The 19279-nt window shown below is 40.0% G+C and overlaps 1 protein-coding gene across 4 annotated transcripts in view; it reads left to right on the forward strand.

The window, feature by feature from the left end:
- The window catches only part of SCP2 (sterol carrier protein 2), a 111257-nt gene that overhangs the window by 72892 nt on the left and 19086 nt on the right, over positions 1 to 19279 (forward strand). For 2 of the 4 annotated variants that reach the window (XM_011926292.1, XM_011926293.1), the window contains 2 exons: positions 1258 to 1411; positions 14454 to 14556. In XM_011926292.1, coding sequence (XP_011781682.1) covers positions 1258 to 1411; positions 14454 to 14556 — 257 coding nt within the window. Of the gene's footprint in view, positions 1 to 1257; positions 1412 to 8084; positions 8108 to 14453; positions 14557 to 19279 lie in introns of those variants that run through there. The other 2 variants (XM_011926294.1, XM_011926295.1) reach the window with 2 other exon arrangements.

Genomic DNA, 19279 nt, shown 5'->3' on the forward strand with positions numbered 1-19279 from the left:
AGCCACCAGTTGTTAGCAGTTAGAATGTGGAATTTATAAAATTAGTTAAATGTCACTTGTATGTGACAACTTTTTAAATTTTATAGACTAGAGTTACCAGAGACAGATTTTTTTTTTTTTTTTTTTTGAGATGGAGTCTCCCTCTGTCATCCAGGCTGGAGTGCAGTGGCACAGTCTCGGCTCACTGCAACCTCCACCTCCCAGGTTCAAGCGATTCTCCTGCCTCAGCCTCCTGAGTAGCTGGGATTACAGGCGCCTGCCACCACACTCGGCTAATTTTTTGTATTTTTAGTTAAGACAGTGTTTTGCCATGTTAGCCAGACTGGTCTCATACTCATAACCTTAGGTGATCCGCCTGCCTCAGCCTCCCAAAGTGCTGAGATTACAGGCATGAGCCACCATGCCTGGCCCTGATAGAACATTCTTAACCAGCTCTCCTTTAATAGCTGGTCTTATAGAAAGGCAAACAAATGTACATCTAGAATCATGGGTTCTAACCTCACCTCTGGAATTAGCCTGCTTTGTAACCATTCACCTTAGTGTTTCTCAGTGTTTACATCAATAAGTTCCTTTCAGCTCTAAACATCTTTGATTTTATTATTCAGGGGACAGAATGTTATCCTTGTGAATCTGGAACTTTTCTTGTGAGTAGGTATGAATAGGTCTGGAAAACAACTCATTCTTTTTTTTTTTTTTTTTTTTTTTTTGTATTTTTTTAGTAGAGACGGGTTTCCCCGTGTTAGCCAGGATGGTCTCGTCTCCTGACCTCGTGATCCACCGTCTCGGCCTCCCAAAGTGCTGGGATTACAGGCTTGAGCCACCGCGCCAGGCTTGTTGGGAACTACTTGGAGGAAAATAATAGGAAAAATTTCCCATACCAGCCAAACTTTTTAGGGAATGTAAACTTCCAAATCCTTGTTTATTTTCTTTTAATACATTAAAAATGGTAAAATTAAATTATTTTTATGCCATTTTCCCTGGACTAGAGAATTGTAGATTCAGTGTTTTGTCTTTCAACATGCCAGAAAACGACAGGTTGAGTAAGTTGAAAGAGTGCAGGAAAGAAATTTAGAGAGAAAATAACTAGCTGCAAAACCCTTCAGTGTTTTAAGAGAAGTTACTATTTACACAAACGTTGTCTCGGCTTAATCAAATGCTTTAATTTAAAGTCACAAACATCCCTTTTCTGGCTTGAGAAAGCTGGTGGAAGCAGCTTTCTAATCCAACAGACTCAGTGCTCTGTGTTCGATTTGTTAGGTCTTGCTCAGTGTGCAGAACTCTGCTGGCAGCTGAGAGGGGAAGCCGGAAAGAGGCAAGTTCCTGGTGCAAAGGTGGCTCTGCAGCATAATTTAGGCCTTGGAGGAGCTGTGGTTGTAACACTCTACAAGATGGGTTTTCCGGAAGCCGCCAGGTGAGTGACATTCTGAGTTTTGGTGTCAATTAATCCTTCTGACTTTTCACAGTTGATGATGTTTTACATGTAAAAATTTCTTATTGTCTTAGTATTTAAGGAAAAGTATCTCATTACATTGTTTTAAGAACATGGCTTTAAAACTGGCCATCAGGTTTTAAATTTAACAAACTTTAGGAGAGTTCTGTTGAAAAAGGACCCAGGATAGTCACGAGATTGCTGAACTAGCCTAAGCTGGCTGGGTATGGATCTCGGCCCTACCAACCTGAGTTATTTAGGCAGGTCTCCTCATGGCCTTCCAGGCTTCTGAGGTGGTTTAGGGAGTCACTAAATGTGCTGATTGGATCTTTGCAAATTTATATTTCCGAGTCCAGCTAATAAGCCCTCGTTGCTGCTAGAATTTTTTGTCTCTTGCTTACTTTCTTCGTCTCCTTCAACTGCCCATGCTCCTCAATTTGCAGGCACTTTCTTTCCCATCCCACTCAGGATCCCTCAACTCCCTTGCTCATCTCTCAGAGAAGTACTCCTCCCCAGAGGAAAAAAGCACCTCTCATGTCAAAGGCTCGGCTTTCCTTTTTCCGTGCTTTTGTTTCCAGTCACTTTCTCTAACTTGGTTATCTTTCCATTGACTCCTTTCCCTCTGTCAGCATACATGTTCAGGTCTTCCCTTAGATCTCTTTTTTCTCCTTGCCTAATTGTTGTTGTTCATGATGACCCTTTTATGTTGAGCCACCTTTATTTTTTCAAGCCGGAATACCTCACAGTCTAATTTTTTACCTTACCATTGAAGTCAGTGTCAGGTAAGGCCACCAGGATCTAAATGAAATTGAATAACCTTGTCTTTATTTTCCCTATTTACTCTCTTTAACCCTGCTGTAGCTTTTGACTTTAATTGGCTCCCTTTTTTGAAATTCTTGGTAATTATTTAATCATTTATTCACACTTTTTTGTTTTTCCAGCAAAGGATATGAGACACACTTCTTTTTTTTTTTTTTAATTATACTCTAAGTTGTAGGGTACATGTGCACAATGTGCAGGTTTGTTACATATGTATACATGGAGACACACTTCTTTGAGTCTATTATATTCTTCTGTAAGCTCTTGGATCTCTTCTCTTGTCCTCTCCTCTTTTTCTGCCCAGAATATAATTTCTGTTGTAAAACTTATAATTTAAAGCCCGTCTCAAATACCATCTCTCTTTGAATATCCACAGCACTTTGTACGTTTTTGGGTACTATCTAGTTGGTTTGGTTGCACTGTATCCAGTTTTTAATTCCCTTTATTATATGAAATCCTTGAGGCCTAAGACTGTGACTTACATCTCTTGTTCCTAGAATCTTTCATATGTTTATTGAATTGGAATAAAATATATTGAATCTTAAGTTTTTATGAGTTTTTTTCTTTTTTGAGACAGAGTCAACATACTCTTTTTCAAAATGCTGTAGAAGCTCAGAGGAAGAAATTATTATGAAGAAAGTAAATTTGAGCTGAGATGACTAGGATTGCCCAGCAGAAGTACAGGAGAAGGGCATTCCAAGTCTGTACATAGGTACAGAAATTTGAAAATACAAGGAGATTTGACAAGGGGTTGTGCTGTGTGGGTACAGAGTAGATTATTTTGTGTGTGCCTGGGTAGAGGGACAGAGTGGGATTATGGTTTTGAAATGATTCAGATGCAATGCTTAGGAGTTTGGAATTTATCCTACAGAATATGGAAAGATATTCTTCAGCAAAAAATCATATGACTATATTATACATTAGGTAGATCAGTCTGGCATTACTTTGAGTTGGATAGTAGAGAGACCAGAGGCCAGGAATGCTTAGGAAACTATTGTAGGAGTGTGGAGGAGAAATGTTTAGTGTTGCAGCACAGGCTGTGAACAATGAAGAGGAGAGGTCATATTTAAGAGCTGTGAGCAACTACATTTGATTCACAATTAAACTTTAATTTAGACCAGTTTTGAACATGAATATCAACTTTGTATTATAACATCCTGTTCGTTTTACGTAAGAGAGGAGCTTTTCTGCTACAGACTGAGAATAGGTTTGTATTCTATACTCTGTTAAATAAAACCCCTTTTTAAAGCCCAACTTTGTTTTGTATTTCTTCTTTAAAAATTAAGGTATAATTTACATACAGTAAAATTCATTCTTTGTATTATATTTCCACAAGTTTTGATAAACATAGTATATTACTACCACCATAATCAAAATATAAAATAGTTTTATTGCCCAAAAAAGTTCTTTGTGCACCTGTGTAGTCAACTCTTCTCCTTCTCTTCTAGCTTCTGGAAACCACTGATCTGTTTTCCACCCCTGTAGTAGTCTTTTTTGCAGAATGTCATGTGAATGGAATCAAAAAGCCTTTGAGTCTGACTTCTTTCACTTAGTATTACACATTTTAAAATTCATCCACGTTATTGTGTGTATCAGTAATTTGTCCCCTTTTATTGCTCAATAATATTTCGTAGTATGGAAGTGTTAGTTGCTTACCCATTCCTTGGATGGGGCATATTTGGATTATTCCCATTTTCTTTTTTTTTTTTTCTGAGACGGAGTCTTGCTCTGTCGCCCGGGCTGGAGTGCAGTGGCCGGATCTCAGCTCACTGCAAGCTCCGCCTCCCGGGTTCACGCCATTCTCCTGCCTCAGCCTCCCAAGTAGCTGGGACTACAGGCGCCCGCCACCTCGCCCGGCTAGTTTTTTTGTATTTTTTAGTAGAGACGGGGTTTCACCGTGTTAGCCAGGATGGTCTCGATCTCCTGACCTCGTGATCCGCCCGTCTCGGCCTCCCAAAGTGCTGGGATTACAGGCTTGAGCCACCGCGCCCGGCCCATTTTCTTTTTAATGGAAAACTAAGTTAGCTTGAAAGTTTAACCCAGGGTGTACTATTTGAAGATCCTAAGTGATATAAGAAGTTAAATTAGAAGTAAAAATTGTTTCTATATAATGATTACAACTGTATGCATGCCCATAAATAAGGACAAGAAGAAGCAATACAGAAAAATGGATAGAGAAAAATTGTCGGAGTGGTAGCACTGCAGGTGATTAACTTGTTCATATTCTGAATTTCTTTTTCTTTTCTTTTTTTTTTTTTTTGAGACAAAGTTTGGCTCTTGTCACCCAGGCCGTGGTGCAGTAGTACGATCTCAGCTCACTACAACCTCTGCCTCCCAGGTTCAAGTGATTCTCCTGCTTTAGCCTCCCAAGTAGCTGGGATCACAGGTGCTCACCACCATACCTGGCTTATTTTTGTATTTTTAGTAGAGACAGGGTTTCATCATGTTGGCTAGGCTGGTCTCAAACTCCTGACCTCAGGTAATCCACCTGCCTCCACCTCCCAAAGTGCTGAGATTACAGGCGTGGACTATTGCGCCTGGCCTGAATTTCTTTTTCAATTAGAACCTGTTAGGTAGTTACAAACAAAAAGGAAAAAATTCTAAGAATAATATAAGGAACTCCCTTATACCTTCTACTTAGATTTACGAATTGTTGACATTTTGCCCATTTGCTTTATCATTTTTCCTCTACATATACTTATATCTATATACATTTTTTTCTTAACTATCTGAGAGAAAGGTGGAGTTGTTATGCTTCTTTATCCATAAATATTTCAGTGTGTAATTGTAGAAACAATGACATTCTTTTCCTTAACCACAGTAGTAATAAAACTCAAGAAACTTAACAGAGATTGGGTGTAGTATTTCATGCCTGTAATCCCAGCACTTTGGGAGGCTGAGGCAAGTGGATGGCTTACAGTCAGTAGTTTGAGACCAGCCTGGACAACATGGTGAAATCCCCTCTCTACTAAAAATAGAAAAATTAGCCAGGCGTGGTGGCACACGCCTGTAGTCCCAGCTACTCAGGAGGCTGTGGCACAAGAATCGTTTGAGCCTGGGAGGCAGAGGTTGCAGTGAGCCGAGATCACGTCACTGTACTCCAGCCTGGGTGACAGAGCAAGACTCTGTTTCAAAAAAAAAAAAAAAAGCAAAACATGGATACAATACTATGAGCTCATTCAAATAACACACAGTCACAGTTCAATAACTGTCCCAATAATATATTTATAAAATATACTCTAAGCTTTACTTTTTCTCCCTGTCAGGAGAAATCTGTAAAAATGCATTTAGCTGTCATGTCTCTTTAGTTTCCTTTAATGTGAAATGATCCCTCAGACTTTCTTTGTATTTCTTGACCATGATTTTTTTGAAGAGTACAAGTATATTCTTTAATAGTAGAATGTTTCTCAATTTGCAATTGCCTAATGTTTCCCCAAATTAGATTCAAATTGTACATTTTTTGCAGCATGAAGTGATGTTGTGTCCTTCTAGGTGCATCGTATCTGGAGGTGCATGAGGTTGTTTAACCCATATTGGTGTTGTTAGCTTTATTCACTTAATGTGGCATCTACCATGTTTTCCTCTTAAAAGTTGCTGTTCTTTTCTTTGTAGTTAATTCTGTAAGGAAGAACTTTCCCTTGTCTTCCATTTCAAAATTTATTCATTATTTATATATACATACATACAAACTCATGAATTCTTATTGTATTCACTGGGTTATAGTAAAGTGGTATCAATTATTTTGATTTTCAAAATGCCTCTGATTTGGCCAGTGGGAACCTGATCAAGTTGATTCATTTTTCCCTATGATTCCTTTTAGTAGTTCCTTACTTTCTGGCACAAGAAGAGATTCCAGGCTCATCCTGTGCTTTCCACGCCTCAGCCCTAGGATCAGTCATTTCTCTGAGTCCTGGTTCCTTTTAGTAGAGAATGGTATATGGATACCACAAATGGCTGTTAGCTGTGTGCTTGTTATTATGACTTCTAGGCCTTTTCAGCAAGTGCAGTAGCACACACAAGCATTACTTTAGTTTTGTTTTAAAATAGATATTTAAGGAATGCACACAATAATCTTAATGTGATGTATATCTGTTTCCATACTCATGTAGCCACCAGTTGTTAGCAGTTAGAATGTGGAATTTATAAAATTAGTTAAATGTCACTTGTATGTGACAACTTTTTAAATTTTATAGACTAGAGTTACCAGAGACAGATTTTTTTTTTTTTTTTTTTTGAGATGGAGTCTCCCTCTGTCATCCAGGCTGGAGTGCAGTGGCACAGTCTCGGCTCACTGCAACCTCCGCCTCCTGGGTTCATGCGATTCTTGTGCCTCAGCCTCCTGAGTAGCTGGGATTACAGGCGCGTGCCACCACGCCTGGCTAACTTTTGTATTTTTAGTAGAGACGGAGTTTTGCCGTGTTGTCCAGGCTGGTCTCAAACTCCTGAACTCAAGTGTTCCACCTGCCTCGGCCTCCCAAAGTGCTGGGATTACAGACGTGAACCACCGCGCCGTGCCATCAGAGACAGTTTTGATCAGTGGGAAGAGCACCTTATCAACTTTTTGATCACACTACTGGCTTTGAGCATATTAATTTAGCCTTTTCCTTATTTAGAAAATACTGAAAATACGTACTTTAGGGATCAGAAAATATCAAATTAAAAATATCTGCCACACATTGTAGTTGCTCAATGAACCGTTGGTTTTTTATTTCCCAATGCATTTTCCTTTCTTCTTTCCTATTTCTCTAGTCGTGTCACTGGTTAAAGGTCAAAAATGGTTCTATCTTAGTTTAATTTAATTTAATTTTATAGAGACAGGGTTTCACTATGTTGCCCGGGTTGGTCTCAAATTCCTGGAGTCAAGCAATCTGCCCACCTTGGCCTCCCACAGTGCTGGGGTTACAGGTGTGAGCCACTGCGCCCAGCCTGAAAATGGTTTTATTTATTAATTACAAATATTACCTAGGGGTTTAGGAAAAAATGAAGTTAAATTTTTAGTACAGAACGGGGAACATATCCAACTCATTGAAGCCCACAGCTTGGCCAAAGAGGATCTTATCATATCTCCCACCATACCTCTATGAGGTTTCTTTGTTTGTCTTCCAGCTCTCAACTCTGTGGGCTGTATTTCTATTTGTGATGGAACCATGTGCCTGCTCTGAGGTCATGGGGAGTAGCTGATTACAAATGAACCTGATAGTCCCTGAAACTTATGTGCACTGTACAACCACCTCCAATCAGAACAAACTGATTACTGGTTAAATTTTAGTTTTAGGGATGAAGGTTTGATTACAGTGCAGGACTTTATAATCTTCCCAAACACTAAGAATAACAGCAACCACTGTTTTTTTTAGATAGAGTCTGACTCTGTCATCCAGGCTGGATTGCACTGGTGTTATCATGGGTCACTGCAGCCTCGACCTCCCCAGGCTCAGATAATCTTCCCACCTCAGCCTCCTGAGTAGTTGGGACCACAGGCACACACTGTCATGCCCAGCTAATTTTGGTATTTTTTTTGTAGAGGTAGGGTTTCGCCATGTTGCTCAGGTTGGTCTTGAATTCTTGGGCTCAAGTGATCCACCTGGCTTGGCCTCCCAAAGTGCTGAGATAACAGGCATGAGCCACCATGCCTGGCCGTCAACCATTTTTTTTTTTTTTTTTTTTGAGATGGAGTCTTGCTCTGTCCCCCAGGCTAGAGTGCAGTGGTGCGATCTTGGCTCACTGCAGCCTTTGCCTCCTGGGTTCAAGCAGTTCTCCTGCCTCAGCCTCCTGAGTAGCTGGGACTACAGGCACGCACCACTAGGCCTAGCTGGCTAATTTTTATATTTTAGTAGAGATGGGGTTTCCCATGTTGGCCAGGCTGGTCTTGAACTCCTGACCTCAAGTGATCCTCCCACCTCGGCCTCCCAAAGTGCTGGGATTACAGGCATGAGCCACCAACCTCGGCCTTTTTTTCTTTTCTTCCTTTTTTTTTTTGAGACAGAGTCTTGCCTTGTCACCCAGGCTGTAGTGCAGTGGTGTGATCTCATCTCACCACAACCTCTGCCTCCTGGTTTCAAGCGATTTTTGTGTCTCAGCCTCCCGAGTAGCTGGGACTACAGTTGTAGGCCACCAGGCCCAGCTAATTTTTGTATTTTTAGTAAAGGGACGGTGTTTTGCCATTTTTTCCAGGCTGGTCTTGAACTCCTGGCCTGATGTGATCCACCTGCCTTGGACTTCCAAAGTGCTGGGGTTACAGGCATAAGCCACCATGCCCGGCCTCCTCAACCATTTAAAAAAAATTATTTCAAATAACTTTATTAAGACCTAATTCACATGCCCACAATTCACACATTTTAAGTGTATGTTCAGTGGTTTTTAGCCTATCACAAAGTTGTGCAGTCATTACTGCAATTAATCTTAGAATGTTTTCATCACCTCAAGAGAAAGTGTGTACCCGTTAGTAATTCTTCCTTGCAGTCTCTGGCAAACACTAACCTACTTTCTGTCTCTATGGATTTGCCTGTTATGGACATTGTATGTAAATGAAATCATACATTATATGGCCTTTGGTGACTAGCTTCTTTCATTTAGCATAATGTTGTCAAGATTTGTCCATGTTGTGGCATATATCAGTACTTGATTCCTTTATATGGCTGAAGGTTCCAATTTCTCCACATTCTATCATTACGTCTTGTTATCTTTTTAGTTTTAGCCATCCTAGTGGTTGTGAGGTGGTATTTCATTGTGCTTTGCATTTCCCTGATGGCTATTGATGATCAGTATCTTTTCATGTTTATTGGCTATCTGCGTATCTTCTTTGGAGAAAAGCCTGTTCAGATCCTTTGGCATTTGAAAATTGGAGTCTTTGTATTTTAATTATTGAGTTGTAAGAGTTCTTTCACAATCACTTTTTGAGGGCCTGGTGTGTGCCAGGACCACACTAGGGGTTTCACATGTACTTCTTTCTTTAATCCTCATAAAAGTCCCACACATCAGGTATTCCTGTTAATAGATGAGATTGATGATCAGAGTTAAAATAACTTACCTAAGGAGAGAGAACCTTGAGTGGTAGGAATCAAGGTTCTAGCTGAGTGCAGTGCTTCTGTTTTCCTGGCTACTCTGTGCTCTCAGTCTTTGACATTGTTGTAGCAGATCCTGTTTTAGGCCTTAGAATGAAAATTTTAAAGAATCATGGAGGGAATTCATATACTGAGTAGGATATTTGCTGGTTTTTATCTTCAGGTTTCCTTTCAATGTTTATATACTAGATTTATTCCAGGAAATGTATATAAACCAAATTTAAAAAAATAAAACCAATTGGAATTTAGTTTCTGATAAAATAACTTTTTATGTAAAGAAATCATGAGGAACATCCTTTTGTGAATGTGAATACTCTCTGAGTTTAATTTGATACATTCAGTTTTCTTAGAGCAGGGCACATATATAAATTTTAAGGAATGAGGTGTTTTCAGAAAACATTGATAAAACTTGACATATTAACTTTTATCTTAATCTGGATGAAAAGCTGGTTAATCACTAACTTCATGAACTTTTCAAAACAAGCAAGATAAAAGACACATCTGTGACCTTTGGGAACATGCACGACGTGGCAAGTTGGGAAAAGGGCACAATGATGATTGAAAGTAACTGAAAAAGTGGACCAGTGAAATGAAATTGGCTTGTGGAGAACTAGTTGTGGCTACCTGATTTTAGGTTTACATATTCAGACTTTTGACCAAGACAAAATAGTGTACCATAGATAATTCTGCTCTGAATGGAACAGGAAGGAATTAGGAGTTAGGCAAGGGAGAATTCAGTGTAACTTCAGTTCCATTCAGTTACTATTCACTGATGCCTATGATTTGCTGGGAACTGGCAATACAGAGATTTTTTTTTTTTTTTTTTTTTTTTAAAGAAAAAGTATGGTATCTGCTCTTAAGCCATTGACATTTAGTAGGGTTTCACAGAATAGGAGTTTCCTGAAAGGGCTGGGTCTCGAAGGGAGAAATGGAGTTTGCTAAGGTGGAGGTATTCTGGACCCAGGGTGCAGCAGTGGCAAAGGCATAGAGGTGTGAGGTGGCATTCTGTGCTCTGAGGACTGCACAGAGTCTGCTTGCTGCAGCTAAGGTTCCATTCCTTGTTCATATATTATGATTCCTCTAGTAGGCTGTCTTTTCAATTTAGACTCTCCACACCCTCCCTTTCACCCGCACTCTCTGCTGATTACTTTGCCTTATGCTTTGTTGAGAAATAGAAGCCATTAAACCCAAACTGCCTCAACTTGCATCCAAGACTTACAGACCCACTGCACTAGAATTACACCCATCTGATCCTCTTTCTTCGCTTGAGTCTCCTCGTCCTGTCACAGGCTACAAGATTTCTCTCCTTCCATCTCCTTTCTCCAGGTTCCTCACCATCATCATGCGTACCTGTTCTGATTTGTTCATCTTAAATGAAACCCAGCCTTTCTAAAAATCCTGACGTGCTGCAGGATGGATGATCCTTGAGAACATTATGCCAAGTGATATGTCAGTCACAAAAAGACAAATACTATATTATTCCACTTAGAATCATAGTACCTAGAGGTACCTAGAGTAGTCAAAATTATAGAGACAGAAAGTAGGACGGTGGTTGCCAGGGGTTGGAAGCAGGGGAAAGTGGGGAGTTACTCTTTAATGGGTAGAGTTTCAGTTTTGCAAGATGAAAAGAGTTACGGAGATGAAAGGTGGTGATGATTGCACAACATTATTGACTGTTTTTAATACTACTAAACTGAACGCTTAAATATGGTTAGTATGGTAAATTTTATGTGTATTTTAACACAATAAAAAATTGGAAAATAAAATATGTTTTAAAAGTTACAGGACTCTCATATGCCCACATCCAGGAGGAAATGCTACATTTCTTTCTTTCTTTTTTTGTTTTTTTTTTGAGACAGAGTCTTGCTCTGTTGCCCAGGCTGGAGTGCAGTTGTCTCCTGGGTTCAAGCGAATTCTTATGCCTCAGACTCCTGAGTAGCTGGGATTACAGGCGCACACCACAATGCCTGGCTAATTTTTGTATTTTTAGTAGAGACGGGGTTTCAATATGTTGGCCAGGCTGGTCTCGAGCTCTTGACCTCAGGTGATCCACTTACCTTGGCCTCCCAAAGTGCTGGAATTACAGGTGTGAGCTACCACGCCTGCCCAGAAATGCTACATTTCTTTAAGAGATTAGTCAAAATAAAGATTTCGTCTTTATCCTTCCCCGCCAAAAAAAATACAAAAACAAAAAAACCCACAACTCTTGATACCACCACATTCCTCTCCAGAGACCACCTCATTTTACTGTTCCACTAAAACTAATGTCTCAAAAGAGCCACACTGTGTCTATTTCCCTCTTCTGTTCACTCTTCAATTCACTATATAATCTGACTTCCACCCACTGAAGACTGCTTTTTTCAAGGTCATCTGTACTCTCCATGTGCCACATCTAGTGGGTACTTGACCTTCGGGCAGCATTTGACAGTTTGCCCCTCCTTCCTGAAATCTTGCTCCCGGCTCCTGTGACACCATGCTCTTCTGGTTTTCCTCTCGCATCACTGGCTGCTCTTGCCTTCTGTCCCTGGCTTCTGAGTAATGGAGGTCTAAAGGGCATTGTCCAGGGCTCTCTTGTTTCTCTGTAATTCTCTTACAGTCCCTGCCCAGGGATTTAAATGCTTTCACTATGCTGATGATTACTCCATTTTATCTCTAGCTGGCCCTCTCCACTGAGCTCCAGACTCTCATATCCAATGGCTTTCTTGTTTTATAAGATATTATACTTACTGTGCCTTAAACAGAACTTGGATCCCCTCTATTCCCACTATATTCCCCCTTGTCCTGGTAATGGCATTTCCATCACCAAGTTATTCAGGCCAAATGCCTGGGTAATCCTTGCCCTTTCCTCTTTATATCTCCCTCACCCCCACAGCAAGGCTTGTGGATTCTATTTCTATTTTGAATCTATCCCCACTCTCTATCTACTGGCAGACTGCCTCTGTAGTCGAGGCCACCATCACCTCCTATCTGGATTATTCCAACAGCCTCCTAACTAGTGCCCACTCCTCTTGCTCCTCTCCATCCTCATTCATTCAGCACACTGTTATAAGAATAATCACAAATGAAACAATTTCACTTCCCTGTTACCATGTCTGTGGATTTCCAAATTCCCTACTTTGGCCTGCCTGCATCATCATTTGGCCTGCCTTGTTCTCCAATTTCATTTTATGTCACTCTCCCCACACCTACTGTATTGTAGAGACTGGTCTTACTTGACTTTCTTTTAGCATACTCCTGTCTCCCTCAGGATCTTTGCAGTTTCCTCTTTGAATGGCCAGCTCCTTTTCTTCCTTTAATAATTTCTTAGAGGTCATTCCTTGACTGTCCTTCCTAAAGTAGGTTCCTTTTTTTTTTAATTTAAAATTATTTTTTATTGATGCATAACTGATGTACATAGTCTCAGGGTACAAGTAATAATTTAATACATTCATGTAATTTGTGAAGATCAAATCAGTATACTTGGGATATCCATCACCTTAAATATTTGTCTTTTCTTTATTTTAGAAACATTTGAATTATTCTCTTTTGAATTATTCTCTTTTTTGCTGTTTAGAAATATAAATGTATAGTAAACTATGGTCACCCTACTCCTCCGTTTCATAATACTTGGTACAGTTTGCAATTATTTTGTGTTCACTTCTTTTTCTCCTCCACTGGAAGAATATAAACTCAGTGAGTGCAGAGACTGGGTCTGATCTGTTCACCGTCATATCCCCAGTGTTTTGAAATGTCTTGCTTGGCATGTAGCAAGAAGTCATTAAATATTTATGAAATGAGGCCAGGCACGGTGGCTTACATCTGTAATCTCAGCACTTTGGGAGGCCTATGTGGGAGGATTGATTGAGCCCTGGAGTTTGAGACCAGCCTGGGCAACATAACAAGGCCCCTGTCTGTACAAAAAATTTAAAAAATTAGCTGGGCATGGTGGCATGCGCCTATAGTCCCAGCTTACTCGGGAGGCTGAGGCAAGATTGCCTGAGCCCAGGAGTTTGAGGTTACAGTAAGCTATGATTGGACCACTGCACTCCAGCCTGGGTGACAGAGTCCCTGTGAGAGAGAGACAGAGAAAAAAAAAAAAAGTATGAAATGATAGAAGGAAAAGGGAAAGAGAAAGGGCACTTTTTTTTTTTTTTTGACAGGGTCTAACTCTCTCACCCAGACTGGGGTGCAGCGGTGCGATCATAGTTCACTGCAGCCTCTATCTCCGAGGCTCAGGTGATCCTTCCGCTTTAGCCTCCTGAGTAGCTGGGACTACAGACACATGCCATCATAATAGAGTTAATAAATAACTTACTTATTTATGTAGAAATTGTCTGGTTCTATCACCCAGGCTCAAGCGATCATTCCACCTCAGCCTCCTGAGTAGCTGAACTATAGGCAGGCACCACCATACCACGCTAATTTTTGTATTTTTTGTAGAGTTGAGGTTTTGCCATGTTGCCCAGGCTGGTCTCAAACTCCTGAGCTCAAGCGATCTGTCTGCCTTGGCCTCCCAAATTGCTGGGATTACAGGTGTGAGCCACTGTGTCCAGATAACTATGTTATTTATTTTTTTGCTTCTAAATTGTCTCCTCCACTAGCATGTAAGATTCATGAAGGTAGTTTCTTTGGTTTACTGTATTTTCAAGAAAAAATTCTAGCTCCTAATGAGCTGATTATGTGTTGAAAAAATGGGAAGAAGAGCTTAATTATTTGTTTGTGATGGAGTTTCACTCTTGTTGCCCAGCATGGAGTGCAATGGCGCGATCTCAGTTCACTGCAACCTCCGCATCCTAGGTTCAAGCGATTCTCCTACCTCAGCCGCCTGAGTAGTTGGGATTACAGGCATGCGCCAGCATACCCAGCTAATTTTTGTGTTTTTAGTAGAGACGGGGTTTCTCCATGGTGGTCAGGCTGGTCTTGAACCCCTGATTTCAGGTGATCCGCTTGCCTCGGCCTCCCAAAGTGCAGGGACTACAGGCATGAGCCATCTCGCCTGGCCAAGCTTAATTATTTTATATGTTTACTAAAGATTTCCTTTGGATAAGATTTGCAACATCTCTGTTCTTACGGTTTTTGAAAATTTTGAAAATTACTATCTTATAAATGTTGAAAAACCTAATACCTATGTGACTCCATGAATTGAAACAGTTTCTTTCCCCCAGTTCGTTTAGAACTCATCACATTGAAGCGGCTCCAACCAACTCTGCAAGTGATGGATTTAAGGCAAATCTTGTCTTTAAGGAGATTGAGAAGAAACTTGAAGAGGTAAGATTTATGTAAAATATTGCCAGGAAGGACTTTGAGGCTAGAAGAAGCAGACACAGGTTTCAGGTGTTTCCTCGAGGTGGTACAATTGAAAATTTATATCATATTTTCAACTATTGAGTGTAGTTAGATTTCTGAGTATCTATTAAGGCTTCCTTGTAATTCTAAAAGAAATGCATTTCAGAAATGTATAAATCTCCAGATTTGAGCTAAAAAACTATGATAAATACTGTTAAAATTGTCGCTCTTTTCTAGGTCCTCTTTGTCAGAGGGTTATTCAGTTATGGGCAAAGTTCAAATGTAAAGGGATTCTAGTTTATTTTGGTACAATTTCCTTTGAATTCAAAAGGTCTTCCTTAAAATCATTCCAAAGAATAATATTTAAAAGGAGCCTTTTTTGTACATAGATCAAAATTCTTTGTAAAAAGAAATTGTGTTTTGATTTCTTAAAGTAGTTAAAAATTTTTTTTGTTTTAAAAATGATGCTAGTTTAAAAAATTTATACTATACAGAAGTGTATGTTTATGAATAATATAAATTTTATACTATACTTTTGTTTTAACCTTTTAAACAAACGTTTAAAATCTCCCCAGATTCTGCCACTCAGAGTTTACTGAAATGTTAACAGTGGTTAACATTCTTTCAAACATCTCTCTCTGTGTATATTAACTTATAGTTTTAAGCTAGGGTCATATAATACCTGTTGTTTTGTTGTTTTGTTTTGTTTTGAGACAGGGTCTTGCTCTGTCGCCAAGGGTGGAGTGCAGTGGTACCATCTTGGCTCACTGCAACCTTCACCTCCCGGGTTCATGCGATTCTCATGCCTCTGCCTCCTGAGTAGCTGGGATTACAGGCGCCCGCCACCACACCAGTCTAATTTTTGTGTTTTTAGTAGAGACAGGGTTTCGCTATGTTGACCAGGCTGGTCTTGAACTCCTGACCGCAAGTGATCCACCCGCCTTGGCCTCCCAAAGTGCTGGGATTACAGGGGTGAGCCACCACGTCCACCACAACACCTGTTGTTTTTTATTATACTATATATGCTGATCTATTTTTTATGTACAATAATTAGTTCTTGATAGGTGATAGTCATACTAAGGCAATCTAAAAATAACTCTCCAGGCAAAATTGATATTTATTTCATTGTTTTAAACTTAGAGGAATCTTGGGATCTCTTTCTTTTTTTTTTTTTTTGAGACAGAGTCTCACTTTGTCTCCCAGAATGGGAGTGTAGTGGCATGATCACGGCTCACTGCAGCCTTGAGCCCCTGGGCTCAAGTGATCCTTTCACCTTGGTCTCCCAAAGTGTTGGGATTACAGTCATGAGCCTCTGCTTGGATGTATTTCATTATTGATTTTAGATCTCAGATCATACAAGGCATGGTTACAGCCATAATCACAATGCAAATTACACATCTATTAAGGTGATCAAAGTAGGCTGGAATAAATGAATGTTTAAACTGTATTTCACCACATTAGAGCCGTGGTATGAAAGGCAAACATTGTGCTTATCTCATAACCCTTATTGTAGGCCAAAGGACTACTTAATATCTGAGATGATTGCACTGTGGATGGGAATATAGGTGATATAACTGATGTGTCTTGTGAAAGAACCCAACATTCCCAGGACTTTCATTATAATCTACAACCATCCTGAGGGAGAGCAGGGCCAGCCATTGGCCTAGAAGCCGCAGACCTGTCCTGCAACTATCTTGGGATGCATCCACATGGGGCTACCTGTTTTATAACCTATGTTTTTCTTTGGACAGTATGTTCCATGGCCATAATCTAAATCTTTACCCTCTTTTTTTTTTTTTTTTTTTTTTTGAAACAAAGTCTCGCTCTGTCACCCAGGCTGGAGCTCAGTGGCACGATCTTGGCTCACTGCAACCACCACCTCCCTAGTTCAAGCGATTCTCGTGCCTCAGCCTCCCGAGTAGCTGGGATTACAGGCACGTGCCACCACACCCAGCTAATTTTTTATTTTTAGTAGAGACAGGGTTTCACCATGTTAGCCAGGAGGTCTCTATCTCCTGACCTCGTGATCTGCCTGCCTTGGCCTCCCAAAGTGCTGGGATTACAGGCATGAGCCACTGTGCCTGGCCATTTACCCTGTTTTTTAATACATAGTATGTATTCATATGTATTTGTCATAATTTAAATAGCTTCCTGTGATGAATATCAGGTTGTATTTAACATTTTCAAGTAAAAGGGTGCTGTAATAAATTTCCTTTTGCACTCATATTTAAGTATTTAAGCTATGATCAATTTAATATAAATAAAGGAGGAAAATTGTTGGGTGGTTGGCTATGTGCGTTTTGTATGTTGATACACATTGCCAAACTACACCAGAAAGAGGGTACTAATTTACAAACATTACCAATTCATGAGAGTGACTATTTTTTCATTTTAAAAAATTTATTTATTTTTATTTTTGTAAAGATGGGGTCTTGCTATGTTGGAGAGTAACTATTTTTACTTCACACCTCTGATACTGTGTTGGCTGGTTTTTAAAAAATCTTTGGGCCAGGCACAGTGACTCACTCCTGTAATCCCAGCATTGTGGGAGGCTGAGGTGGGTGGATCACCTGATACCAGGATCAACCTTCTCAACACAGCAAAACCCTGTCTCCACTAAAAACACAAAAATTAGCCAGGCATGATGGCGGACACCTGTAGTCCCAGCTACTAGGGGGGCTGAGGCAGGAGAATCGCTTGAACCCAGAAGTCGGGGGTTGCAGTGAGCCGAAGTCATGCCACTGCACTCCAGCCTGGGTGACACAGCGAGACTCCACCTCAAAAAAAGTAAAATAAAATAAAAATAAAAAGTCTTTGCCAACCTAGTAGGAAAAAATATCTCATTGTTTCTTGAACTTCTTTCATTATAAGTGTTCCTATAAAATGAGGTTGTACTCTATAAAGTCTCAGCTTAAAAGTGTTGGTTTTTTAAAATGCTGCCAATATATTCCTGCAGAGGAACACATAGGATAGTTGCATCTGACAAGTTGCTTCATTTATTTCAACCCTATTCCATCTAAAAAAAAAATCAAATAAATTAATGTAGAGATTATCTACTATGAAGTGTGAGGTATGGCAGTATATCAATCATTGAATACTTCGTTACTGGGATTAACAAAGTAGAGTGGTTTTTATTTTACAGTATTCTTTTAGCCTTGCAAATGTATGCCTCTTGCTCCATTTTTATTCTTTTCTCTATAACCTGCCTACCAACCTTGTTCCCTTGTTTCTTTCTCCTTCCCACGATTGTCAGTTTCCTAAGTGTTTGCAGCACTAGAAAGTAAAAGTCTTGGAATCTTTTGTCAATTCATGCATTTTCTGCATTAGCAAAGGCAGCCTGGCCAAAGATTTTATTTCCACTTCTGTCTTTGTTAGCAATTCTCCATTGCCCTTCTTTGAATTTTGTCTTAATTTTTTGTCCCTATTAAGTCTGTGACAGGACCTACTCCTTAACCTTTTGCCTACTCAGAAAAAAGTACTTTCCTTCAAGCAAGGAGGCACTCAGAACTTTCTTAGTACTAATGATCTCCAATTTCACAACTGTATTTTATTTTCCCTTTTAACTCTCTCTCCTCATCAGTTTCCTTACCCTCTCTCACTCCCCTACTTCAATTGAAAATGTTTTATTGTCCAAGGGATGTGATTTTATAAGAGGATCAGTTGTTTCTGAAAAGTAACAGCAAGTGCAAATTATTCTCTGTTTTAAGGAGGTGGGAGGGTAAGTAGTAAGGTTATAGGAATTTCTCTTCAAGTATGCAGGTAGAATTTCTAAATGTTTGCTGGTGTTTTCCTGCTGTAACTTGTTGGTGTCTGCACATAGCTGTATTCCTGAGGCACTGTGCAAGCAGATGGCATGGATGCACTTGGAAATAGTCATTCGTGGGCCTCTGGCCCTAGAGGTAGCCTTCCTCTCAGGTGGCCTAGCACACTAATGTTATTAACCCCCTCTCATAGATTATTTCCACAGAACCTTGAGAGAGAAAAGATTTTAAGGAATGTGAAGACTTTGAACTTTCTTTGTTTTATGGTGGCAGATACAGCTCTGCTGTCATCGGCTAAAGTTCAGAAATATTGATGTGACCTACCGTTTCAGTGTGGCATGGTCAAATGGAAGTAGCATTGAATTTGGAATTAAAGCAACCTGGGATTGAGTTCTGGTTGTACTACCCACTAGCCATATGTCCCTGCCTCTCAGGGAACACAGAGTTTAGTGGGACAAGAGACGTGGAAAAATATTTCCAGAAAAAAGTAACATGGGTTTATGTGCAGAGGGCCATCGAAGTATCTGGTGGAGATAGAGGCTCCTTCCCAAAAGAGTTAGCATGTGAGCTGAGACTTGAATGAGGAGGTCAGGGGTGGGAGTGGAGGCTAGGAAGAAGTGAGTGTCCTGGGATGGAGTGGGAGTAAGGGCATGGAGGCATACAACACATGGCACATAAGTTCATGGAATTCAACATGTTCATGGAATTCAAAGATGAAGAGGAAGAGAAAGTGGCTGGAGTTCAGACAAATACCCTTCAGATCATGAAGACTCTAGGATAATATGTAAAGACAGACTTCATCCTGTTGACTGTGAGGAGTCACCAAGAAGTTCAAGCCTGAGAGTGCCAGATGGATATGTTAGTGTTAGATGGACTACTTGGCAGCAGTATAGAGGAGAAGCATTGTTAATCTTTATGAGCCTCAATTGCTTTTTCTGCTTAAT

The sequence above is a fragment of the Colobus angolensis genome, unplaced genomic scaffold (assembly GCF_000951035.1).
Source record: "Colobus angolensis palliatus isolate OR3802 unplaced genomic scaffold, Cang.pa_1.0 Scaffold68, whole genome shotgun sequence".
In the NCBI taxonomy this organism is placed as follows: Eukaryota; Metazoa; Chordata; class Mammalia; order Primates; family Cercopithecidae; genus Colobus; species Colobus angolensis.